Genomic DNA, 27,125 nt, shown 5'->3' on the forward strand with positions numbered 1-27,125 from the left:
CTAGGTTGGCCTCTCAGAACCCACATAGAGCGTGTTCTCCCACCTAGCAGCATGCAACACATTTTGTTTCAATAATTTCTGTTATGATGAAATATAAAAGTATTTAAAAAATAACCATTAAGACATTGAGAATTCGGGGAGAAAACTTTCCCCATTAGTCCTGTGTCTACATTTTAGTTTGACCATTACAGTCAAAAATGAAAAGAAGAACTTACTGGAGATAGGACTGCCAGTTGACTTTGTTAGCCCGCACTTCTGCAGCCTTTGCAGCAATGATGTTGGTTGGAACAGCAGCATCTACGGCGCCTCGAATGTCCATGTTGGCTTTATTTTGTATTTACAAAAACTGTTTAAAAACAAAATATTGTCAATGAAAAAACATCACGAGCAAGTGTATCCAGTAAGCGAGCTGATTTCACAGAATACAATCAATCAACGAACCGTCTTCCTTCCTTTTCTCAAATAAAAATCATTACCGAAATAAATTCCATTATACACACACACATCATACAGGTTTGATCACTAACAGTGACAGCGTTGGGCTCATGTGCAGCGGACAGACACAATCATAAATATTGGATACATATTTTACTGCATAATGGTATACGAGGCATCAAGCCAAAGAGGGCACTTTACCCCTCTGTAATTCAAAATTACTACACGTAGCAAAGCTAATGTTGCCATAACTCACTGTTTACAGGTGTGCATGTCTTCAGAGGGAATTTCTTGATGACATGTACATTACGTGGAAAAGTATTCAGCTACAAAGAGATAATGGGAATTTCTTCATTATGGGTAGTAGTGCTCGCTCCGCCCTACCAGCTTTGATCACTGCGAGATTAAGCAACGGGCCTAAGAATCACTTTGCTTAAGGCAATAATGCAAGCAACAATATTTCAAGGAGGAAGTGCCATTTGTGCAACTGTAGATGGCCAGCACGTGCCCCCTGAAATACATATGCAGAATGTACTGTATCACCTGAGGATGGGAATTGGTTGCAGCCCTGAATACAGTCACCCTTCATTAATAGAGCAGTACTTAGCCCACCCAGCTCCAAAACACGACGATTAACTCTGTGAAAGACCAACCTTGCTGTGCTCTCGCCACCAATCCCAAGAAGGCTGGCCAGATGAGCACTCGGACAAAGCCAAAGAGAGTAGGTAAGTTTAGTTACTGATGGCCTTTCAGGCCAAGGGAAGGCATGTGCACTGGAATAGGTGTGAGATGTGCATCAGTGCCATACACGGTCCTGTACCCACTTCCCAGCACCTCCAGCAGGGAGGCCTTGCAGTGTTCAGGTAAACATGTATGTTAACATACCTGGAATGGATTAATGGTTTGACCATTGTTGTGAAAAGGCATCTGATAAAGTGGGGTAATGAGAACTGCCAAAATGTATCCTCCACCACTCAACTCGGTCCCATTCCAAAACAAAATCAAACTGAATAAAAAACGATCAGGGGTTGCTGTTGGTACTCTTGTTCAGAAGAGAATTGCCAGGCATTTCGGTGCTGGGATGCCCTTGGGCAGGATAAAGACTGATATGTAGTGGAAATTTCTCTTCTGTGAAAGGACGGTGAGCTAAAGACTCTGGTTGAGACTCTAACCCGGGATATAGGCTGATAGAGAAACTCCCAGAACCCCCATTGTTTTTGCCCCTTACAAGGCAGACATTTTTAAATATATTTCAACTTATAGAAATCCAGAAGGCAGCCTACACCATAATGAATGCTAAGGACCAATCTCCTAAGGAGTTTGTTCAAGAACTCAAGCGTGCATTTGCCCAGATTTCACAGCTTGTCTATACTGGGCTGAGAATTCAAAACCACATTCTTCCATGCCCTTCTGTACATAGTGACCCAGTTAGTGCATGCTTTTGAGGAATCAAGAACCGTGGAGTAAATAATCATGCAGGCAACAAGGATCTATGAAGAACAGAACTACACCCAAAACAAGGAAAAAAAGAAAACACAAACACCTGCTTGAGCCACCATTAAGGTTGCTGTTGTGAACAAAACTACTCAGTTGGACTTTCCAGACAGGGGGCCCAAAGACATTCTGCTGATGTTAAAGAACCTAACAGTCAGAGAAGACCCTCTGCTCAAAGCCAGCCGACTACTCCACCTGACATGGAAAATACTGACCCTGTAACACCAGAGACCTACAAACGTTCTCAGTATTTAGGCCCAACGCCCATGCCGGCATAGGCGTATGTTCCTCCCACAGATAGAAATACTCCGAATCCAGAAACACTCAGAATAAAAAAATAATAAATAATAATTAAAAAAAAAAAAACTCACAAGGAAATTTGAATCAGAATTATTCCAGGGAAAGAAGGCAATCACGACCTTATAGGAGTAATTACCAAGAAATGTTCCCTCCACCTTCCCTTAGGTTTCATGATAACAGACCGCATTACCAGGCTGAATGGGGACCAAACAATACATTCAACAAAAGTTCTCAGAGCTATCAAAATTACTCCCCTACAAGAGAGTTACCCATGGAAAGAGGAATAGAGATATGAACACAGAGGATCATGTGGTCCATAAAGAGGAGACAGATTCCCACAACTGGAGTGGCGGGTCAAGCAACTGACAGAGTACTGGCCAATTCATGAGATCCAAACAGGAAAATCCTGATTCTAGTTTTCATAGACACTCTGCCCAGAATGAATTGACAGGTCAGGGTGGACAATGACATGGGGACATAGTTCAAGTTCAAAATATCTAAGGAGAAGGAGTAAAGGGGAAGAGGCGGGGGTGACAAGAAAGATATGCTAAGCCTTAGAGGAAGCTTATTTTAACTCTTGCAAAAATACCCCCAGAGTTTGCTGAAGAATTGGGATGGGCCGATAGTGAACCCTCTTTATTCCTTGAGATAAAACCAGAGAAAAATAAGAACGTGAAATTCAGTGAGGAGAAAAATGTAACAATTACATGTTTTTTCAAAAGAGAGAACTCAGAGGAGATAAAACTCAGTGTTGCTTCTTTCCCAGATGCAATACTTCCTCCAAAAGAACAGAAGAGAAAAAAGTACGACAAAGAACCCGAAAGAAAACAAAGAAACCTCTAAGCACGACACCCAAAAAGAACAAAATGCAATAAGTTCGACAGAAACCCCAAAACAAAATGATTCCTCCTGCTTTGGGAGTTTCTAGGTCTCGCAATCCGAATAAGAGTCCTAGAAACCACCGAAAAGGGTGAAGTCCCCATTCTTCTGGTAATCTCAAAATGTTATTTACTTCCTGCAGTGTTTGACCAACCCACTTAAACTTGACCCTGATGAGAACATAAGGTCAAGCTTATGAAATCCCACATTTTGAGGATGGTGCACACACATTTCAGGGAGCCACAGCATCAAAGGCAAGATGCTGTGAAGGGACAGATTGCAGTGCTGCTCACAGTCTATGCACTCCATGGTGCATGGAGGGAAGAGGGAGATGGGACGCTTGCATTGCATGTAGAGGAAGGAAGTGAAGAACAATGACATTGTGCCACTCCCCCCTTTCTTAGAAGCAGGAGTGTCAGGATGTCCCTTCTCTAATCCTGCCTGAAGTGTGTTCTCTGGAAAGTGCACTGCTACATCTACCCCTCTGAAAAACACTGCTTGGCATGCAAGAAGATACAACGGCACAGAATTAAGCAATGTACTGTCTCGGGAAGATAGCTCAGGGGCAACGTGCTCGCCTTGGAAGCATCATATCATATACACAGAGGTGGGGGCATTACCGGTTGGTAAGCGTTATTTTGGGTCCACGTTAGAGGCCCAAGCATATTGAAGGCCTGACATGCCGCCTGTGCCTTTAGCAGCCAGGAATGTCACTCTCCCGAGTGTATATTGCCATTAGCACCTCTGGCCAGCAATCCAGGGTGATAATAACAGAAACAAATCCCTTTTCTATGCCTATGTCGGCACTGAAGAGCGACAAGCGAACTGATTAAGCGTGTGGTTAGGCCAAGCAATGGCACACTGGTCATAACATTTGTTGTTGCAAACAGATTCCTTTTAGTCTAGTTGTCTTTGGGGGAGTGGAGGAGTGGCTGACTGATTGAGAGATTTTGTCCCTTCTTCCCAAGACACAAACCCCCCCCCACCCATGAGGCTAGGGAGGTGAGCCCGCTTTGCAACACCCTCTCAGGGGTGGGGGGGCAGGCTAGTGGGACCTCACCGGGAGAGACTCACCCTTTGGGGACAAGGACTCCCATTCATGTGAGGAACTCCCTGATGCCCTCCAAGTGATGGCTTATATAGCTTATATGGGCTTAACTAATACACCAGAACGTTATAGGTTTCATGAAGATAAAGTGAACCTGTATTATCAACAAGAAACTGAGGATATCCCTTTAAATCAGAGTCTCCAATGGACTGCACTGAGGTGACTGAAAAGGTATGACAAACCAAAGAACCACCTACAGGAGCCAGAAAGCCAAGAGAGGGCGGTAAACTGAGAATTCCAGGGGAAAACCCCCCTGTACGTAACAGAGCAGAAGGAGGCGGAACAGTCACAGACTATGGAGCCTGTGTAAGCCAGATCAGCTCTCGCGCGGAATGAGAAACACTCAGACTGGTGTGTGGAAACTGAGAAAATCCAAACAAGTTGCAATCAAGAGTTTGGTGGTGGCGTGACCACGCAGCAATAATGGTGGCAGCCAGCCCACACAATGAAGCCGACACCACCAGCAGGAGGAAGCAACTCCTGAATCGAGTCCTGTCAACCGCTCTATCCTCAAGGCGCATATGAAGCAGACACTGCGGAAAGTGAATCGGGGAGCCACTTAGAAGCGGAGAGAGTGTCCAGAGTCCTACAGGTACCAACATTAACCCTGAAGACAGAAGGTAATGCAGGGGATGGGAATACCAGAATGTTAAAGGGACTCAAAAAAACATGTCCCAGTACTAATGGGAAAAGAATTGGAGATCAGCAGGTGAATCAGGACTATATTAATGAGATAAAGAGAAACACACACACGAAAGAGTGGGAGAGAAATAGAGTTGGAATAGTATTGCCTTGGGAAAAGGGATCGGTCAACCCATATTCCGAAGATAAGAAACAACAGGACCCAAAACAGAGTCAAGACCTGTGAGGTCAGGAAGATAAATATCATACATGAAAGAGTGCCACAGAAGAGGTGAACTATAATAATTGAGAGATGAGCAACCAAAATTCCTGCGAGGAGAACCATATGCACGGGGGTCTGGAGTCCTATAAAAGAGAGAAGGAACTTTAACATAACTATAATAATCTCTAAGAAAGAGAACAAGTAGGCTACCAGTCCCCTAAAAGAACTGCAGATCTCAGTCCAAAGGATAAGCAGAGACTGATTACGTATTATCTATTGAGGAGAACAGTATAATCAAGAAAACCCCTGTTATAAAACACAGCACCCAGGAGAAGGTAGCCATTCTCCTGGCTTTAGTTAGTTATAGTAGTGGTATGGTAAGATAGGTTAGATTTGGACAGCAGATGGACTTGTTTTGGACATTCACTCTGAATGACCTTAGTTAGTAAAATAGGCAGGGAAAACCCTACAGACAAAGGGAAGGTAGGCCTTATTTTACCAGCAATATGATAAAAATGTCTTCACGGTGTCCATGTGCTTCTTCTGATCCTCCACAAGGGGGCATTAGTGAGCCACACCGAAATGACTGCTTAAAGGGAATATCCTGACAGCCGAGACCATAGTTCAACCTGCAGCATCATTGCTTGCCATATGAATGTCTGAGAAGCATTTTGTGTGTTTCTCCAGTCACCGAACTGTGTACTGGAGTGGAGCCTCCCATTGCGGCCTGCAAGAACAACTACTGCTCCCTGCCCCCTTGTCAGTATCGTGCTGCATATCCACAAGCGAGGCTGCTCGCTGTGCAGTGCTGCGACTTCAATGCTGGGAGCAGAAATCGGAGACATGGTGGGTGAGTGGACTAGAGCCTTTTATTGAAGACCTGCAATCTCTCGCCACAAGCTGCTTGCGTGATGCGCCGTATTGCTAGTCCAGCCCAGTGGAGGCAGGGCATGCCAAGGTGTAGCATGAGCTGTGCCGGCCTGGTAACCTGGGAGGTAACCTCGGGGGTCCGCTGCACACTCAGGAGACCGTGCTGGGAGCAAGATGGTAAAGTGAAGCCAGACGAGGACCGGTTGTATGATCGGCTCTCCCTGGCAATACTGGTTCAACCCACTGGTGATCCTAAGAGGTTACAGGACCCAGCACTTCACATTTATCAAACCATTCTGGGGAAGAAACTTAACCCATGCTTTGAAGAGTTGGTGGTAGCCTTGCACTAAGCACCCACCTGCACGAATAAGCTAGCAGAGGAAAATGCACCAGTCCAGCTTACCTACTGGCTGGGAGAGCTCCTGCGTTAACCAAAAGCTATCAAATAACCGTTGTAGCCATCCACAGCTGCTACTGATAACAGAAGTAGCAGCATGTGGACTCTGAGCCCGCCCCATTCCAATCAGCTAAATTGCCTAAGAGTACTACAGTCTCTTACCTGCCCCACAATCCATGGCGAAGCATGAAAGTGCCAAGAGGCAGTCCAGGCTTGACGGATACGCAGTGAAGCCACTAGAGGGAGAAGCAGAGAACGACACTGGGGAGTCACCAAAAAGGGCTCGCTCAGATTAATCCCACGCAAAGCAGAATGAGCAAATACGTGAAGAAAATGAACCAGCCTGAAGGACATGCTGCTGGAGTTGAAGAATGCAACAGAATCCCGTGATCAAAGGATTGATGTTCTAGCAGTCAGGCTGGAGGCCTCAACATAAGGTGGAGCAACTTTGTGGCCGTCTCGGCTAGGTTACACAGAGCTGCAGCTGTGGAGACTCAGGGAAACTGGCACGAATCATAAATACAAACAATCAAGAAAAAGCTTGTGGCACTAAGGGTCAAGAATGAAGATCTGGAATCAAGATCTCAGTGAAAAAGCGTCTGCATAATAGGCCTGCCAGAGTCAGTTGTACATGGCCCTATGGAATTATTCTTCGGCAAAACTTCTACCGAAAGTCCTGGGTAAAGCCGTCTTCTCGCAACACTGTTACGCTCACCTGGCTCCCACAGGGGAAATCGGTCAGACCCGGACTGCTGTGGCCTCCACCCACGTGATGCGTAGTGCAGCGATGACTGACTGGATCTGCCCTCCAATTCTTGTCTGCTTGACCCGTAGAAATATTCTCCTACAAGTGGAGAGATGGATTTAGCCACTTGTGGATTCAAGTGATAGCACCCCTACTGTCCTCCCCTCTAATCACCACTGAAGTGCCCTCTCAGCAATCTCACCGCGTTGATGACCAGTTACTTCACTGGCCTGAAGATATTGGAAGAGTTGTAGACGAATCCCGACTCCAAAAGATCCTTGCGAAGAGCCTTAAGTATATAGTTTGTAAGAGTTCAAAATGTCTGGAATTCACTCCTGTCCTATTCCTCTTTTATCTTGCAGCTTTGTCCCAATAAGAAGATTGACAGCTGAAAGCGCTCCGGTAAAAGTGTGCGTTACCCAACACTGTCTGGTAAATAATGCCAAGGGTTAAACTTGCTGCTTTCTCCTATTCTCACAGGTGCGGCATAAGAAGATGTGGTGTGCTGATGAACAATACCTCCGGCGGTAAAATCAGGTAAGCATATGGCGGCTAATGAGATTGTCTGTCTGTTCTCTCTGCTCACCTTGTTGTTTCTTGTCCCCCTTAGGTGCCGGAGTTCGGCGATGTAAAGATGGAGACAGCGCCGGATCGAAGAGATGCTGCGTGGAACGGTGAGTATGGCGTGGCGCTGCGACACGTTTAAAACAAAGTCTTTCCTCAGGTTTGAAGATGCAATGAATCCGGGATCAGGTAAGAAATCGGGTAATACTCTTGTTCTAACCTTTGCTTCTTTTCTTCTTTCTAGGTGCTCCAGGTTCGAGGCGGGCGTGGCAGAAGGCTGGATGCTGCTGCTGGCATGGTGAACGTTACGCTGCTGGATGCAGAATAACGCGAAGCGTGTGCTGCTCTTCGGGCGTGGTTTAAATAGCCTCCAAAGTAGTCCCAGGTAGGCATTCCTCCCCGACCACACCCGAGTAACAAACAGTCCCTACGGTAAAGTAGTCCCTTCCAGGCCTCACATGGGCTTGGATCTTCTTGCAGCATGGTCTGCATAAGGTAAGTGTGCACTTATGAGCCTGGCGCCTATGGCGCCAGGACTGATGTCCCATATGAGCCTGGCGCCATTGGCGCCAGGACTGAACCCAGACAGCTCCTAGCAGGGGTTGCTGGGTTTTCTCAAGGCAACATGATGCCTGCTCCCGGGGCTGATGGACGTGGTCTGGATGCCCGGGGGTATGCATCATGACAGCACTCCCCCTCAAGGCCCCTCCTAAAGTCGTTCTTCCCCTTGGGCCTGGTTTGTCTGGGAAGTCCCGATGGAATCGCTTCACTAATCGAGGTGCATGAACGTGGTCACTAGGCTCCCATGACCTTTCCTGTGGCCCGTAACTTTTCCCATCGATTAAGTCAAAAAGTTTTGATTTAACCACCTTGGAGTCCAGGATGTTTTTCACCTCGAATTCAGGTTCTCCATCTATCAAGATGGAATCTGGTGGTTTGGTTAATCTTTTTTTTTTTTTTTTATAACACTATTTTTTTTTTTTTTTTTTTTGATAACATTACAAAAACGAACAAACATATAACATACAACTTGTAACACATTACATGACTGGCTGCTTGGCACTTTGTATAAGTGTCTTACTTCTCTTTGCCCCCGAGTGGGCAGGCGACCCTGCTATTTGTGTTTCTTCCTTCTATTTGGCAGTGTAGCGGTGTAGCGGTGCAGCGGTTTCCTTGTTCCACCTTCTTGTACTGGGGGGTGCTGCGGGCACCATCCTCTACTGTTCTTCCTTCCTTCCCGGGTCCCCCTCTTCACTGTCCTCTCTTTGTTCGAATAGGTCCTGCATCAGGGAGTTCCACTCCATCATTTTTTGCCCCATTCCCTCTTCTCCTTTCTGCGCTGCCCTCATCCACACCACCGTTTGTCATCGCCCATTTCTTGAGATCCGCCCACCACGAGTCTATTCTTGGGCCCTCTTTCGATGTTCCACGCCATCGCTATCCGTCGTTTAGCAAGTATACATATTAAGTCTTTCATTTTTACGAGGTGCAACCTATGTCTGCCTCCTCTAGGGAAGAGGCCCAGTAGGTATAGTTCAGGGTTCCCTACTTGTATTTGGAGTCCGCTTCCGGCCACCTTGCTTCTGACTCCGTCCCAAAAGACCTGTATCACTGGGCAGGTCCAGAACATGTGCACCATGCCCGCTTGCTCCTCCGGACAGCGGGGGAATGTGCGGGGTTCTCCCAGCTTCATTAGATTCATCCTTTTGGGTGTGAAGTATGCTCTGTGTGTGACATATAATTGTGCTTGCCTGAACCTTGCGTTCATTGATACTTTCTTGGGATATTTCAATGCTCTGGTCCACTCCTGGTCGGTAAGGGGTCGTCCGAGTTCTTCCTCCCAGCTTTCTCTAGTGTGTGGCGCATGTGAGTTGTTAGATTTTAACAGCTGTTCATATAGCCTTGAAGTTGGGTGTCCACCTTCTGCTATATCGTACCATACATCTAACTCCCCTTCTCATCCTCTTGTTCTGGCCACTCAGGCCACCTCTTTTTAATTGTCAGTATCATCCTATTATATAGGATGAATTGGCCTTCATGTATATCAAAACTCTCCACCATGTCTTGGAAATCTGCCCACTGTTCTTCTATCCTCAGATCTCCCATTTGTGCCACCCCTTTGGCTTCCCATTGGGATCTGTATGTTGCAAGCACGTTCCGATCTGTACCCAATAGCCCGGCTAATGGGATCTGTGACGAGCAAGGGTCCATCGCCTTCTGGAGTGTCCACGCCCTCGCCCACAGTTTTGTCGCAAGCCTGAGCATGCTTGGTAAGGTCTTGCGTAGGGATTCGTCTAGCCATGGGATTTTTCGTAGGTAGTATGATTTCAGTGCCGGTTGGAAGAGTATTTTATCTATTGCTTCATCCTCCCCCAGCCATTTGACCACAAATTGAAGTTGCCCTGCTAGGTAGTATCTTTCGAAATCAGGTAACCTGATACCCCCTGTTTCGTACTGTCTTTGTAAAGTTGTCATGGCGATCTTGCACCTCCCCCCGCCCCACAGGAACTTCCGCGCCATCGTGTCCAATTTTCTGAAAAAGGCTCTGGGTATGGCGTGCGGAATGTTTGTGAAATAATATAGCAACCTTGGGAGTACTAACATCTTCAAGATGGCTGCCCTTCCCATCATCCCCAGAGGGAGTGTCTCCCAGAAGCTCATGGCCTTTTGTATTTTGTCTAATGCTACTAGTGTATTACGTTCATGTAATTCTACGGTGCATCTCTATTCCTAAATATCTAAAGGAGTTCGGTGCCCATGTCAGACCCATGTCTGGGAGTTTGTCTCGGGGGACTCGTCCGAGGTCAGCCAGGGGCAAAAGGATCGACTTCTCTTTATTAATGGCTATCCCTGAGAGTCTGGTGTATGCGTTTGCTGCTTCCAGGAGGCAGGGCAGGTTAGCACGTGGGTTTTCTACGAAGAGCAGGGTATCATCTGCATATATCGAGATCTGATGTACAACTCCGTCTATGTCTATTCCTGTATCTCCGTATTCTGCCCGGAGGAAAACCGCCATGGCTCCAAGGCCAATATATATAACATTGGGGACAGTGGGCAGCCCTGTTTGGTGCCCCTGTATATTCTCCAAGCTTTTGAGATGTGCCTTCCTGTCTTTACTCTGGCTCTGGGATCCTTGTATAGTAGCCTGATCCATCTAAGGAACCCTTCCCCTATGCCGAAATGGGCCAAAACACTTAGCAGCCACTTCCAGCTAACTAAATCAAATGCTTTGACGGCGTCTAGTGACACGACCGTGCACTCGCCCTGTCTCTGGTTCGTCTGCTCTACAACATGATGTAATCTGCGAAGGTTCCATGGCGTATTGCGCCCTGGGACGCAGCCCGTTTGATCTGAGTGGATCAATGTGGGTATCACTATTTTCAGGCGGATCGCCAAGACCGCCGTGAGTATTTTGGTGTCTTGGTTGATGAGGGAGATTGGTCTATACGAGGCACATTTCCTTGGGGGTTTCCCAGGTTTAAGGATCGGTACAATCGTCGTTTTCGACATGCTATTTGGTAGTTGTACGTTTTCATAGGCCTCCAGGTATGTCTCTAATAGTTTCGGGGCAATGGTGTTCTTGTATACCTTGTAAAATTCTCCCGGGAGTCCGTCAGGACCCGGGGCCTTACGCGAGGGGAGGCCAAAAATCACTGTTTCAATTTCGTCTAATGTGATGGGGGCATCTATTGATTGGGCCTGTTCTTCCGTTAACTTTGGTAACCTTATCTCGGCCAGGGCGTCCGGAATATCTTCCGGTTTCACTTCCGGATTAGGAGCATACAGCTTTTCATAAAAGCCGGCGAAAAGGTAGTTTAGATTTTCTTGACTTCTAACCTCTGTCCCCGTTTCATCTTCCAGCACCACTATGGGGTCCCTTTTGTTTTCTTGTTTCGTGAGCCATGATAGGAGTCTGCTGGGTTTAACCCCTTCTGCGTGCTGTCTCTGTAGATATTTCCCATAATTTAGCTTCCCCAATTTCTCCCAGAGTTCCATACATCTCATTCTTAACGTCAGCAATTCCCTGGGTTCCCCGCCCGCATTTTCTGCCCTTTTTTCCTCCTTCCTTATTTCTTATTTCTTTTTCTATTTCATCCAGTTCCTCCATGGCTGCCCCTTTTAGCCCTCCTGTTTTCCCAATCGCCGCCCCCCCTTATCACTACCTTAAATGCGTCCCAGAGTGTGGCGTTGCTTCCTACACTTCCCTCATTGTGTTCAGAGTATTCTTCTATTACCTCTTGTAGGTGTGCTTCCAATTCGCTCTCCTCCAGTGCCTCCACTAGGAGGCGCCATGTAGGTATTGGGGTTTTCCTATGGGTATACGCCCATGTTGCTATTACCAGGGCGTGATCCGATAATGTTCGTGCTTTAATGTCAATTTCTGTGAATTCTATTAAGGATTCAGCGCCTGTGAACAGGTAATCAATCCGTGTGAATACCCCGTGGGGCATACTATAGTGAGTGTACCCCCTCCCTCCTCCGTGTACCTGCCTCCAGATGTCCACCAGGTGCAGTCGTGTGAGTGTTTTATGAAGTTCCTTGGCTGGAGGCACCGGACTCCTGTACTTGTCATCTGATCTGTCGAGGAGTGGGTCTAAGGTACAATTGAAGTCCCCTGCCCAGATGAGTGTGGCGTCTCTGTATTGAGCCACTCTGAGCGCAGCTTTCTTGAAGAACTTGGTTGCTTCGTGGTTCAGAGCGTAAGTGTTGATCAGACATATTTCTTTGTTTTCTAGCATTCCGTGTACCAGCACTAGCCTCCCCTCCAAGTCCGTTTTTTGCTTCATGAGCTGGAACGGCACTCCCTGTGCAATCCATGTTAGTGTCCCTCTTGCATAGTTTGAGTACGTACTGCTATATACTTGTCCTCCCCATTTGTTTGCCATCTTGGCCTGTTTTTCTGATAAGTGAGTCTCTTGGAGCATTGCTATTTTGACATTCATCCTGTTTAGCCAGGCGTATACTCCGAGTCTCTTGACATAAGCGTTGAGTCCCCGCACATTCCAAGTTGCTATTTTTATCTCGTCAGGGTTCATATATACATTGATTCTTTCGGCTCCGTTGTCCCATAGCCTTCAATTCGTTTGTTGCCCTGCTTCCTGCCATGTTATCTCCTCCTTCGCCTCTGGGGTGGGTCCGCATGCTTTGCTGTTGTGTGATTTCTCGATCTCCACCCACTCGGGACATGCTGTAATTGCTTGAATTATCCCATCCGTCGATGGTGCCGTGTGCCAGTCGGCCAGGTCTAATATCAACTAACACGTAAACTGTAACTTTCTTAACCCAAACTTCAACCTTTAAACTAACGCCCAGCCACCCTACCCCCGCTCGGGCTTTGGCGCTTCTCTCGTCATGCTCCTTTGGATAAAGCAGACTCGCCGCAGCGTGATACCTTAGAACTGGCATCCAAACTTGCGTTGCGCTCTTCTTAGGGGCCTGGCCTTTCCCCCTCCGCCAGCGCTTCTAAGTGGAGCTAGTCGCTCCTTTCTATCTGTCTTCACTCTCCGAACTCCCATTGTATATTCGATGTTCTTTTTGGCGTCATTATTCCTAGTTGGCTGCGGATCCCTTCACCGGGGTCGGCCCCTTCCGTTATTGGCATCCCTCTGTCTCAGCTGGGGGATCCCCTGCACGTCCATCCATGCTTGAGCTTCCCGTAGATTCGAAAAAATAAGATTTCCCTTTATATATCACCTTTAGTTTGGCCGGAAAAAGGAGCATGTATCTTATCTCCGCCCTTCTAAGGCGTTCTTTTGTAGGGCCAAACTGGGCTCTTTGTTTCTGGACAGTGGCAGTATAGCCCGGATATATTGTGATCCTGGAGGAATTTCTGATGATCTCTCCCCCTCCCCTCGAGAATACCAGTATCCTTTCTCTGTCTTTAAAGTTAATTATCCTGGCGATCATTGCTCTTGGTTGGGCCCCGGGCCGAGGCCTCCTAGATAGTGCCCTGTGTGCTCGTTCTACCACAAAGCCCTGGGATAACGACCCCGCTCCGATTTCCTAAAGGAGCATATTTTCTACATATTCTGTGGGGTCGTTCCCCTCTTCGCCCTCCGGAACTCCAATTATGCAGACGTTGTTCCTCCTGGCCCTGCCCTCCGCATCCTCTGCCCTCCGCTCTAGGAGCCTTACTTTCTGCAGCACTTCTGAGATTTCTGTCCTTGTAACCGTGAGATCTGAAGTGTTTTGTTGTAACTGCTGCTCTGTTATTGACACCCTGTCCGTCAAGTTCCTGGCATCCTGCCGAAGGAGGCCCACATCCACCATGACTGTGTCTAGTTTCTGTTCCAGGGATGCTTTCAGGGCACCTATAGCCATGCCCATTTTGTTTGAGACACGTCTTGGGAAGCAATTGCCTCCAGAACCTCTCCGTTTGTCCCGTTGGCGCTCGCCTCTGCCGCCACCACGTCCTGTACATTTGGTTGCTTATTCCCAGGTGCTGTGGCGAAAGTGTCCATGGTGGCTTGTTTAGTTTTCACTTCTGTTTTCTTGTTGGTAGGCATTGTTCGTATATGGGCATTTAGGTATGGCTCTGCTCCCGTCCCTTTCACCCGTGATCTGTTCTCAATTCGAAACCGCTGTTACCAGCCTTGGCAGTTGGGTTGGCGGGTGAGGCGGTCCCGTTCGTCGCTTGCGCTGTTAGGGTGGAGGTTGCGGGAACAGATTTTGCCCGTTCTTCCCGGGGGGGGGGGGGGGAGGGTTGTATAGTCTCTTATGCAATCTCGTGGTTGGGGAACAGCTGCCTCCCGCCCGCTGCCACCAGGTGGTTTAGTGTCCCCCAGGGCCAAGGGAAAAAAACTGCCCTGTTTGTAACTAGCAGGGGGCCGCAGCGCACACGGGGACGCCACCCCAAGACAGGCGCTCCGGCCGATCCGGATCTCCGAGTACCTGCAATCCCGATCTGTTCTCCTCGGTCGGGCATCTTCCCTCTGCGGGCCCCGCTCTTTGCTGCGTCGTTGGTACGCTCCTCGTCCGCCGCCTCTCCTCCCGGGCCCGCCAGCCGGCAAGTCTGCGGTGGCCGCGAGGTGCAGGAGGCCGTACCCAGGCTCGGGGGTCTGCGGGGCTCACTCTTCGCTGCCTCTGTTGCATCAAGCGCTCAGTTGGTTCCCGGATGTCAGGGGTGACAGCGATGGCCCATCCGAGCCTGCCCCGGGGGCACAGTTCCGTGTCGTTCGTGTGTTCCTCAGTCACCGCCTCTCCCCCCAGCCCGCCTAGGCCCGTCAGCCTGCGGGTCGGCGATGGCCGCAAGGTGCAGGCGCACAGTCGGACCCGGGCCCGAAGTCTGCAGGGCTCGCCCCCGCCGCCTCTGTTATCTCAGGCGCTTTGTCGGCTTCTGGGGTGACGGAGATGGCCAGCCCTGTCTTACGCGCCTCGGGGAGCCCTTGGCGCCATCTTGGAGGATGCAGGGGGGGTCCTGCAAAACAGCCGCTACCGCCGTTTCCCTGGTCCGTTTTCTCTCCGGGAGGGCACCGGAGGGTAGGAAAATGGTTCTGCCAACTTTATTTGTGTTTGCTTGCCGTCGGATAAGTCTATGTCCGCCGTTACAGGATCATTTACAGGATCTCAAGCGGGAGCTGCGTGGATTTGTGTCTTCACTCAATGCGTGCTGCGTGGTTTGGTTAATCTTGTTCCTGGTTGAACTGGTTTTAAAAGTGAAACATGAAAGACAGGATGAATTCGCATATTGGAGGGTAATTCCAGTTTGACGGCCACCGGGTTGATAATGGCCTTAATGGTGTAAGGTCCTAAATATCTAGGATTAAAAGTCTGAGTTCCTTTCAGAGGTATGTGTTTTGTAGCTAGCCAAACCTGATCTCCAATTTGGTACTGTGGCGTTTCACTTCTATGTAGATCAGCATTTTTCTTGTATTTCTCTTTTGCTTGCTTCAAATGTTCAGTTGCTTCCTTGAAGGCTTGTGTAATAGTAGAATGCAAATGACTAACTGCGGGCATTTCTAAGTGCTGAGGCGAATCGAGTTCTGGGGTTCGAGGGCGGTGTCCATATATGGTATAAAAGGGGCTTTGTCCGGTTCCTGAATGTACAGAGTTATTGTATGCATATTCGGAAATCCATAAAATATCTTTCCAATTACTTTCAGTCTGGTGAAGCATGCAACGTAGGTACTGTTCAAGGGTCTGGTTGGTCCTCTCCGTCTGACCATCGATCTGGGGATGGTGACTGGTTGATAACCTTATGTCGATTTGCGCCAATTGGCAACATTTCTTCCAAAAATGTGAAATGAATTGACTACCTCGGTCAGAGACCAATACGGAAGGAAACCAATGTATTCGTACAATGTTTGAGGAACTCCTTGGCCAGAATTGAAGCAGAAGGTAATCCCTTCAAAGGAATAAAGTGGGCTATCTTGGAAAAAAGATCCACGATAACTAGAATGGTGTTAAATCCATTACATGGAGGTAGATCAGTAATAAAGTCTAAAGACATGGTGTGCCATGGTGTAGGTGGAATATCCAAAGGTTGTAAAAGGCCAGCTGGTTTTTTCTTCCGACTTTTGTCTTGGGCGCAAATGCCACAAGACATCACAAATGACTATTATTTTTTTTAAAAACAGTTTTTATTATTTTAAACAAACGCACCAAACATTACTACTTTTTGGACTTGCATAATCAATATCAAAACATCACATTATACAGTGTCGTTTTCCATCCTCCCCCCACAAACTCGAGCCGTCTCATCCGCATCACCTACATGAGCGTTTTCAGGAGTCTTTGTGTTTGTTGACTCATCCGAGTCTTCCGTTTCACGATTGACCTGGTGGGGGTTTGCCATTGAGGTCACTAGCTGCCTCCAGGCTATCAGGGGGCCCACCACCTCCTCTCCCCCCCTGGTGGCTGCTTCAAACCATACCGCTTTTTCTTCTTCCGCCCATCTCAAAAGGTCCGCCCACCATATCTCCACTCTGGGCCTATGGGCCGCTTTCCAACACATTGCGATTCTGCGCTTAGCCAAAATGTAGGCCAGGTCCTTCATCTTACTGATATGCTTTGAATGACGTGGCCTGGGGAAATTCCCAAGCATGCAGGCCCAAGCAGACCCTACGTCCAGCACCACCACCACCACCACCCCAGCCATTTTCGTCTTTATTTCTTCCCAGAATCTGTGCACCTCAGGGCAAGCCCAGAACATGTGCAGTAGCCCTGCTTCCTCCTCCCCACACCCGAGGCATTTTTGTATAACCGAGCCTCCAAATCTAGCTAGTCTACTGGGGGTCAGATAAGCTCTATGGGTGACATAACTGGATCTGCTGGAGTCTCGCGTTCCGGGACACCTTTTTAATGGTACCTTTGGGATCTATTCCACTGTCCCTCTGTAATGGGTTCTCCCACCTCCTCCTCCCAGTCGTGCCTCAGTTGAAAAAGCTCCTTCCCCGCCTTCGCCCCCAAGAGCTCATATATCCTAGATATTTCATGCCCACCCTCCGAGACATCATACATAATTTTTAGGGCAGCATCAGGTTCTTCCACTAGCACTGTCTCAGGGCACCTCTCACTCACCCGTTTCATGAGCCTGGTATAAGTAATGAATTGGCCTCTATGCACCCCTGTCTCCTCCTGCAGCCTCTGGAATCCCAATGCCCCTCCTTCCTGCCATATGTCTCCGAGGGTGGCCAAGCCCACTGGGTCCCAGTATCTGCGGACCGCTTCAAACAATTGGGAGTCATCCCCGCATAGCACGGCCAGCGGGGCCTGCTGAGAAAACGGATCTGGGTCACCCACCGTTCTCCATGTCCTGCGCCACATTTCCCAGCCCAGCTTCAACAGTCTCCCCCTCCTCGCTATTTTAGTTTTATGCTGCCATATTGCCTCCCTCAAAAAGTATGGAGCTGATTTACCCTGCAAAAGCCTAGCTTCTGCCGAGTCTTCCGCAGACAACCATCTAGCCACATACAACAACTGCCCCGCCAGGTAATACAGCTTGAAATTCAGTAGTTTTATGCCCCCCCTTATCACATGTGTTCTGTAGTTTCCACAGGGCCACCCTATTCCTGGAGTTGCCCCATATGAAGCCCCTGCACATGCCATGAAGTTTCACAAAAAAGCGTCTGGGGATCAGGTGCGGGACATTCATAAAAAAGTGCAAGAGTCTGGGCAAGACCACCATTTTGAGCAGAGCTGCTCTCCCTATCATGGCCAGGGGTGATCTAGACCAGAACACCATGCTATTCTTAACTCCCTCCATCGCTTTCTCTGTATTATGTTTGTGCTCTGTCTCTATCTTGTGGTAAATGTTTACGCCCAGATACCTGAATGTCACGGTCTGCCAGGGTATTTGCAAGATGGGCAGCCTCTCCAATGGGGTACTCTTATACCTTCCCAAGGGGAACAGACTAGACTTCCCGGGGTTCACCGATATGCCCGAGAGGGTGGCATAACGATCCATCACCTCCAGCACATATTGCAGGTTCTCCTCCGGATAGCGCAAGTAGAGAAGCACATCATCTGCATACAGTGATATCAGGTGTGTGCACCCTGTCGTGCGGATCCCCACCTCCTCGTATTGTTGCTGCAGGCATATTGCCAGCGGCTCTAATACCAGGATGTATAACATGGGTGACCAGGGGCATCCCTGTCTGGTCCACCTGCTGCGTTGCCATTTATCATCACAAATGACTTTATATCTTTTCGCCAGGTGGGCCACCAGAATTGTCTCTTAATTTTAGCTTCAGTTTTTGCGATACCTGGGTGACCTTCCATCAGGGTATTATGATAATTGGAGATGACAAGTTCCTGTAATTCCTTGTGTGGTAGAAATAGTCGTCCTTGATAGTAGGGTAGATCATTGATGACTGAGTAATCCGGGCCTTTCTTTACCCAGTCCTGCAGGGCTGCTGGATCGAAGCGTTGTTGGATTTTTAAATTAATTTCTTCTAGTGTTTGTAAAGTAGTTATGCCAAGAATTCTTTGTTCACAAATTATAGGCACCGGCTCCAGGTTTGCATATGCTTCTTCCATTCCTATTCGGGATAAGGCATCTGCCTTGCCATTTTTACAGCCTGGTCGATAAGTGATCACAAAATCGAATTCGGCAAAGAACAATGCCCATCGAAGTTGGCACGATGATTGGGCTTTGGCTGTTTTTAGATACTGCAAGTTCCGGTGATCAGTGATTACAGTAATGGTATGCCTGGCACCGAGAAGATAGTGTCGCCAAGCCTTAAAGGTGGATTTGATGGCTAATAACTCTTTATCAGTAACTGCATAGTTTAACTCGGGTGCCGAGAACTTTCTGGACCAAAATGCCACTGGGTGAAGTTGACCAGTTTCAGGATCCTTCTGGGACAGGACAGCTTCCATGGCTAAACTGGATGCATCGGTTTCCACTATGTATGGAAGCTCTGGGCGTGGATGTCTTAAGACAGGCGCAGACGTGAATTTCGCTTTCAGCTCTTGGAAGGCCTTTTCAGCCTCTTCGGTCCACAAGAAACGTTTGTTCTTTCACAAAAGTGCTGTGATGGGATGTACAACATGTGAGAAGTCCGGAATGAATCTGCAGTAGAAATTGGTAAATCCGAGCATGCTTTGTACCCCTTCAACTGAACTAGGTGATGGCCGCTTGAGAATTGCGTCCACCTTTCGTGAGTCCATTCGGACTCCTTTTGGAGTCAGGATAAAACCAAGGAATTCAACTTCTGTAACATGAAAAACACATTTTTCCAATTTTGCATATAACTTGTGCTGGCATAGTTTTTCATGGACTGCACGTACGTGCTTAGCATGGTCTGATTCTGAGAAGGAGTACACTAGAATATCGTCTATGTATATGACAACACAGACGTCAATGAGTTCACGAAGGACACCGTTCATAAAATACCGGAAGGCTGCTGGTGCATTGCACAACCCGAAGGGCATCACCTAATACTCGAATAATCCGTACTTGGTGCGAAAGGCCGTCTTCCATTTGTCGCTTTTCTTTACACGTACCAGATGATATGCCCCTCGGAGATTCAACTTAGTGTAGATACAAGCATCCTTCACTTGGTCTAGTAGTTCAGGGATCAGAGGCAACGGGTATCGGTTCTTAACAGCTATCTGGTTCAATGCGCGGTAGTCTATGCACGTTCTGAGGTCACCTTCCTTTTTGGGTACGAAGAACAAAGCTGAAGATGCAGGGAACTTGGATGGGCGAATATGGCAAGGTACTGGTCTAAATATTGTCGTTGGTGAAGGTTCTCAGGTTCCGTAAGGGCATAGATCCTGCTACAAGGGGATTGTGCACCGGGTATGAGAACGATTTGACAATCGTATGATCTGTGAGGAGGTGAGGTGTTTGCCTGTTCCTTTTGGAAGGCATCCTGGAATTCTGGAGGTAGTTGCATGACTGTTGTGGTTACTGTGGCCAGGCCTGCATTCTGATTTTTCTTTGGGTAACAGGTTTGTGCACAATTCGGGAAGGTTATTCTCTTCTCTCGCCAATCAATACAAGGATTATGTGTTTCCAACCAAGGTATCCCCAGTATTATTTGGAACTGTGGGGCTTTGATTAGATCAAACACAATAGTCTCTCGATGCCCATCCTGACCCAATAGTGTCATCTCTGCGGTGGAGTGAGTTACAGGTCCAGAGGCATGACATCTGAGGTGGTTTTTCGGCAGAGAGGTAGATTCATCCTAGAAGCCAATTCATAGTCCACATAGTTTCCTATGGCCCCGCTATCAATGTATGCCCTTACTGCGTGCATACGCGATGGCTGCCCTGGATCTACGAGGACCATTGGTATGATGAAATGCGAGGTCCGAGTATCCTTCTTCAAGTTCGACAAGCATACCTCTACGCTTGTCGGGCGTGGTCGTTTGCAAAGGCTGCCGGTCTGCATAAAAAGTGCAAGCGGCATTGGTTCATGAACACGGCGAACCTCTTGGGGTCCCCAGCAAAGCGTTCGGGTGGAGCTAACGGAATATTTCCTGGTAAAATCACTTGCACAGGATTGCTTGATGAAACTGGGGCTGGATTCCCCCCAAACCCAGGTAGGGGTGTTTGTCCAGCTTGGTTTTGCCGCAGTTGTCTGGCGAGATCATCTGTGCGCTCCTTCGATACAATTAGTTCTCTTCTGAGGGCATTAGTCTCTTGGCGAGCGGCGTGCACTTCCGCCCTAAGTTCCCCCAATAGTTGGGCCAGTTGGTCGGTTTCTGAAGTTTCCATAACGCCCAGGTGGGGATTTGTAGATAGGCTTCGCGTTCTGTTACGCTCACCTGGCTCCCACAGTGGCGTCGGTCAGACCCGGACTGCTGCGGCCTCCACCCACGTGATGCGTAGTGCAGCGATGACTGACTGGATCTGCCCTCCAATTCTTGTCTGCTTGACCCGTAGAAATATTCTTCTACAAGTAGAGAGATGGATTTAGCCACTTGTGGATTCAAGTGATAGCACCCCTACTGTCCTCCCCTCTAATCACCACTGAAGTGCCCTCTCAGCAATCTCACCTTATATTCTTGACGGATGAGCCCTCCATCCTGCGAAGTACACAGGGGCGCGTTGATGACCAGTTACTTCACTGGCCTGAAGATATTGGAAGAGTTGTAGATGAATCCTGACTCCAAAAGATCCTTGTGAAGAGCCGTAAGTATATAGTTCGTAAGAGTTCAAAATGTCTGGAATTCACTCCTGTCCTATTCCTCTTTCATCTTGCAGCTTTGACCCAATAAGAAGATTGACAGCTGAAAGCGCTCCGGTAAAAGTCTGTGTTACCCAACACTGTCCGGTAAATAATGCCAAGGGTTAAACTTGCTGCTTTCTCCTTTTCTCACAGGTGCGGCATAATAACAAGTGGCGTGCTGATGAATAATACCTCCGGCGGTAAAATCAGGTAAGCATATGGCGGCTAAAGAGATTGTCTCTGTCTGTTCTCTCTGCTCACCTTGTTGTTTCTTGTCCCCCTTAGGTGCCGGAATTCGGCGATGTAAAGATGGAGACAGCGCCGAATCGAAGAGATGCTGCGTGGAATGATGAGTATGGCGCGGCGCTGCTGCAGGCGATGCAACGCGTTTAAAACAAAGTCTTTCCTCAGGTTTGAAGATGCAATGAATCCGGGATCAGGTAAGAAATCAAGTAATACTCTTGTTCTAACCTTTGCTTCTTTTCTTCTTTCTAGGTGCTCCAGGTTCGAGGCGGGCATGGCAGAAGGCTGGATGCTGCTGCTGGCACAGTGAACGTTACGCTGCTGGATGCAGAATAACACGAAGCGTGTGCTGCTCTTCGGGCATGGTTTAAATAGCCCCCAAAGTTGTCCCAGGTAGGTATTCCTCCCGGACCACACCCGAGTAACAAATAGTCCCTAAGGTAAAGTAGTCCCTTCCAGGCCTCACATGGGCTTGGATCTTCTTGGAGCATGGCCTGCATCAGGTAAGTGTGCACTTATGATCCTGGCACCATTGGCGCCAGCACTGAACCCAGACAGCCCCTAGCAGGGGTTGCTGGGTTTTCTCAAGGCAACATGATGCCTGCTCCCGGGGCTGATGGACGTGGTCTGGATGCCCGGGGGTATGCATCATGACAAACACTTTGTGTCGGCAAGGGCACATAGGTCACTGGCCCAAACCGGTGGCAGGAAACCCGCATAGAGCTGCGAGAGCCTGATTTTTAATAACAGTTACCGAGACTTAATACGAAAGGTCACCAGGGCAAGAAAGTATGTCCATGAGATCCAGCAGAACGATCCCGATTTTAGCCCTGCGGTACAAGCAATGCAGAAAACATTCAACAAGGTAAAACAAATAAAACACTGGGAGATCTGAAAGTGCAGTACTAAATGTTGTTCCCAGCTCAAAGCTCAAAGTTTCATCGACTACACCATGATGCAGAACCGCTGCCTCCCCAATTGAGGCAGGTGATTTGCGGCTGCCATTGTGTTCTAGGCAGCCTCCACCATGATCTATTCTAGGCACTTGCAGTAACATACTTTCCTCAGGACAGATGAAAAGGATCTAATAAGTTCACACTATTCACAAGCAGTTTGCATTAAAACAAATATATGTTTCTTATATAGCAATACATGCCCCATGGGATCTGTACCCCACAGTTGGGCACCAGAGCTGTAAGCCCTCCATGGTGCATCAGCAGTTAGGGAGAAGTTCAAATTCAAGCATTTTATCATTATTGTTCATTACAGTGGGAGGGTCTTGCAGTGTAAGTTAGAGTAACAGTGTGATTGGGGGGGTGTGATAGTTTGACCCATCACCGGGATAGGTACGTGGTCACCTAAGGTAGTCTCGTAAGGCTGCACCGACACAATGGATCAGATACACACTCACAGCTTTTACTGGGATTTGTTGTATGGCACGGAATGTCAGAAGGTTGAACAACAAAATAAAAATCAGGGAAAGTACTGGCCTACGCAAAGAGACATCATCCATGTTATATTCTGTCGGATGCACAGCATAATTTAACAGCCAAAGAATGCCAAGGCACGCGCGCTGGGTTATGTTCATAGTCCACAGAAATGTACACTAGGAATTGGAAACATGCAGACCACACAGAAGGCAGATATGTCTGAGTCTACAGATGATTAATCGGTATATCAATCACGATACTATATATCCCCAACGTTGACTCTCCTGATTCCATCATTGGATGGACATATGCTCTCCTATGACACCAGCATATTCATATGAGGCAACTTTAACACTGTGCTAGATTCATGGAAGGATAAAGCTTCCACTGCTGCCATATTCATCAGTAAAGCAACTATGGAAATACAGGAGTTGATGTCCTGCTTTAACTTATAAAATGTGTGGAGATGTTTGCATCAGCATGACCAATACTCATTCTATTCCTCTGTACATGATTCTTCCACAAGGATAGACTACTGGCTGGCTTCTCAGGCACTATTCCAGGTCGCCACTGATAGCATTCTGGGAAGTATGGCACTATCTGACCATTCCTAGTCATTAGATAGCCCACTGATGCAGTTACCCCCCCCCCCTCCAACCTCCCATTGAGATTTAAGCATGAATCCATACAGGGTTCAAAATTGAGGGGAGCTGGGGGCTATTTAGCGCCTGCTTCTAGCATAGCAGCATAGTAGAGCCTGGTTAGCTTGAAACCAACAGCTACCAAGAGCTACGTTTGACTCCTAAGGCCAACTGGTACTTTCCAAACATGTAAATGTGACATTAACTTTGAGAATGTCAATAAAGAAGAATTAGAACACATCTAATAAGCATTTAAACACAATGGTTCATACAAAATGGACAGCGAGTTAAATGAGTATCTATGGTAGCTCCTGGCTCCCCTGCGGTAGCTCCTGCCTACAGGGTGAGGCCAAACACCCAGGAGCTGGTTTTAGCTCCTGCTTATCAAATCTCAAATTTCGAAACCCTGCCCATACAGGACACAATTTAGCACATCACTATGAGCAGATATATAAAAGAGTACTTTGAGCGCAAAGAAGGATCAGGCTCTAATTTTCAGTTAGTGGGGGAGCTTTTAAAGGCTATGTTTGGGGGGATTTGTATCTCAAAGGAACGAGGTATTCTAAAAACAATCAGAGCAGAATTAAACTCCTTAAAGAACAAGCTTGCGAATCTGGAAAGATGTTATGAAGAGACACACGCTAGCATGTGGTATCAACTCGGTAACTGACAAATTTGATGATCTTGATCACCATGAATTAAAATGTGCACACGGCACGAAAGATGCAAAAAAATATCTCTGTAATCTCATTAGGCAGGAAGATAGGTGTAGCCAGATCAAGCTGAAAAGGAATCCCAGTGGAAACGTAGTGACTTAGTGCTCAGCAATAATGATGGTTTCAAAACGTTCTACTTTTATCTATTTGCCACAACCTACAGGCAACAACAGAAGAAATAATTAGATACCTTTAGGACGCAACCATGCTATGGATCAAGGACGGACATAGGGACTGGACTGGCTGGGGCGAGACATAACGGAGAAGGAAATATTGGACGCCATATGAGACCAGGCTTTGGGTAAATCACCAGGCCCAGACAGCCTTAGTATTGAAATTTACAAACACTACACAGGACTCATAGGGTCTAAATTGCTGCAACTATATCATATTTATATCAAGCTCGGCCATTTCCCCCCTCCACACAGGAGGCGAACGTCATTATGTTCTTGAGACTGGGCAAAGACAACGAAGATTGCCCATCCTATAGAATACGGTCCATGCCATGTGTGGAATGGTTAAATGTATGCTGTGCCTCAGCATGCGAAAGAGCCCGGTCATGGAAAATGGGGCTTGTCATGTGATAATGAAGTGGCTGGGAAACCAGGCTTTATCAGCCAGGTAAGAGTGGCCAACCAATGCAGTAGATTGACTAGTCAATCTCCCAACCCATTGTATAATGTACTAAAAAAATGTCTGTACCACAAATCAGCCAAAACTTGCATAAACAAAAACGGTCATTGACAAAATTAAATCCACAAGGAAACAGCTACAGCAGTTTACCATCTTGTATTAATAAAAAAGAAAAGAGATCCAAGAAGTGGACCTAAAAAATCCAAGGAATTGGTACTTCATTAGTTAGCTCTTATTTTTTTTTTTTTTTATTTACTTGTTTTTAATCGGAAATGAAATTAACGATTTTTACAAGAACCCTTCTTCTTCTACAGATGCGCCAAGGCGCTTTTGACAGTTATTTTTCTGGTGTTGACACTTCTGAGTTCATATTTACTTTCCGCCTTCTCTCTCCGGAATTTCGCTGTTATTTGATTGTTTCTTGAATTTGAATTTGTCTTGCCATGGGTGATATCACTGTTCCGGCCATCTCTGCTATTTTCATATGGGCCTGTATGTTGGAAATCTTTTCGAAGGCAAGGTCTATCAATTTTACTGCCGCTATGGTCCATCTCGTTGTTTCTCCTGAGATTAGCCTATTCCAAACCGCCTCTTCATCTAGCGTCATCGCCCCTTGCAGACATGGTTGTATATATCTGTCTCTAATTATGCTGGTTTTTGGTTAGCTCTTATGGGTAAGATTGAGATATTGAGCCAACTAGCCTCAATGTTATGTGCTCACAGAATTAGTGCCAAAACCACACTATAATAAAACGTAAGAGATTAGAAAATAACATAAGAAGACTAAACAGTTATAGGATGCAAAAATGATTGCATTCGTGCATACAAATCATAAAAACAATAGGAAAACAGAGGCAATCAGAAAACATGGCACTAATTCTGTGAGCACTGTGGTAGGTCAGGAGAAAGACATGGACTCTGAATTGACATTCTACTCATGACTAATAGATAAGGTTCATCTTTCCCTAGTCTATAATGCTTCCATAGCTAACAAAGCCAAGTAAGATGCTCGTCAATCGTCAGTTAATGTCTGAAGTGAAGAACCGTCGACTGTCCAACTCTAACCTCTCTGACTCTACCATTCTTTTTTTCTTACAATATTTATTTAATTTTCGGTCACATGACAATACAAGGTAACGCAATAGATGCAACAGTAGATATCCAGTGATACATTTTCTGAATATGTCCCCCGCCCCCACCCCAGAGAGAAAAAAAAAAGCAATCCACTTGTAACAGGGTAGGACACAAAAGATATACAGATGGCAATATTGGGATTCAGCCTTGTAAGCTCCAGTCGTCAGCCCTAAACAAAACACTAATAAATCTCTCCTGCAACCCTGCATCGGTTCTGAGGCCAAACATGCCCAGGGTTGTGGTTGAAGTCCCCTTGCTGCTTCCGTGCATTCCTCTCCCTGGAGGTCCAAATCCCCATCCCACCAGGCGTTCCACCCTCAACTGATCACAGAAGACACAGATTTCACATGATACGAGGTCTGAATAGGCAAGCCTCCCTGTCCTTAATATGTTCAAGGAATGTGGACCAGGTACGCATGTATTTGGGGATAGTGTTTGTCATAAGCCCTATCACTACTGTTAATGGCCAGTCTTCAAAAGATGATATTTAAATAGTCTCTATTAATCACGTTTACCAGTTAATTTACTGTGCTCTTGACTTTGTGTCTCGTCTCTGATTTTCCTTATAAGGATTGATCCTTCTCTCATTCACTGGATTATTTTTCCAACACATATTCTTCCCCTCTAGGATATTTCTGAGCAGTTCACTTTCCTTGAATCATTCATTCTCAGCTTCCTGAAATAGTTTCACCAAGTTTGATTCCTTATCAAAGTCCTCTTTTATGGCTGACTCTTATCGGATCCTTGGACCTTCTTGGTATGCCTTACACTCGGTTGGGTGTCCAATACCTCTATCGTGCAGGTTTCTTTTTACCACCCTTTTTGTATTTTTCACTCTCTTAGATGAATAGGAGTATTCCAGGACAGACTTTCTAACTCTGTGCCCTCTCCAAGGACTGATCAGTAACAGCTTTATAACAACAATTCACAGCCTCTTTTGTTACATTTTCTTCCCCTTGAAAAAGGACAAGTATGAACCTTTCAAATAAGGATTCTCCTTCACTCTTATTGGGTCCTTATTCTCTTGAGTGTGACAAGTATAAGTTTTCAGTAATGAATCTCATTTGCTCTTCT

General features: G+C 47.0%; 1 protein-coding gene across 1 annotated transcript in view; it reads right to left on the reverse strand.

The window, feature by feature from the left end:
- The window catches only part of ATP6V1H (ATPase H+ transporting V1 subunit H), a 478,140-nt gene that overhangs the window by 427,788 nt on the left and 23,227 nt on the right, over positions 1 to 27,125 (reverse strand). Inside the window, exon 2 of the mRNA XM_069618225.1 lies at positions 216 to 346. Within this exon, the coding sequence (XP_069474326.1) occupies positions 216 to 319 (104 nt within the window). The 5' untranslated portion in view covers positions 320 to 346. The remainder of the gene's footprint in view (positions 1 to 215; positions 347 to 27,125) is intronic.

This window comes from Ambystoma mexicanum, chromosome 10 (assembly GCF_040938575.1).
Source record: "Ambystoma mexicanum isolate Mex_15411 chromosome 10, UKY_AmexF1_1, whole genome shotgun sequence".
Classification (NCBI taxonomy): Eukaryota; Metazoa; Chordata; class Amphibia; order Caudata; family Ambystomatidae; genus Ambystoma; species Ambystoma mexicanum.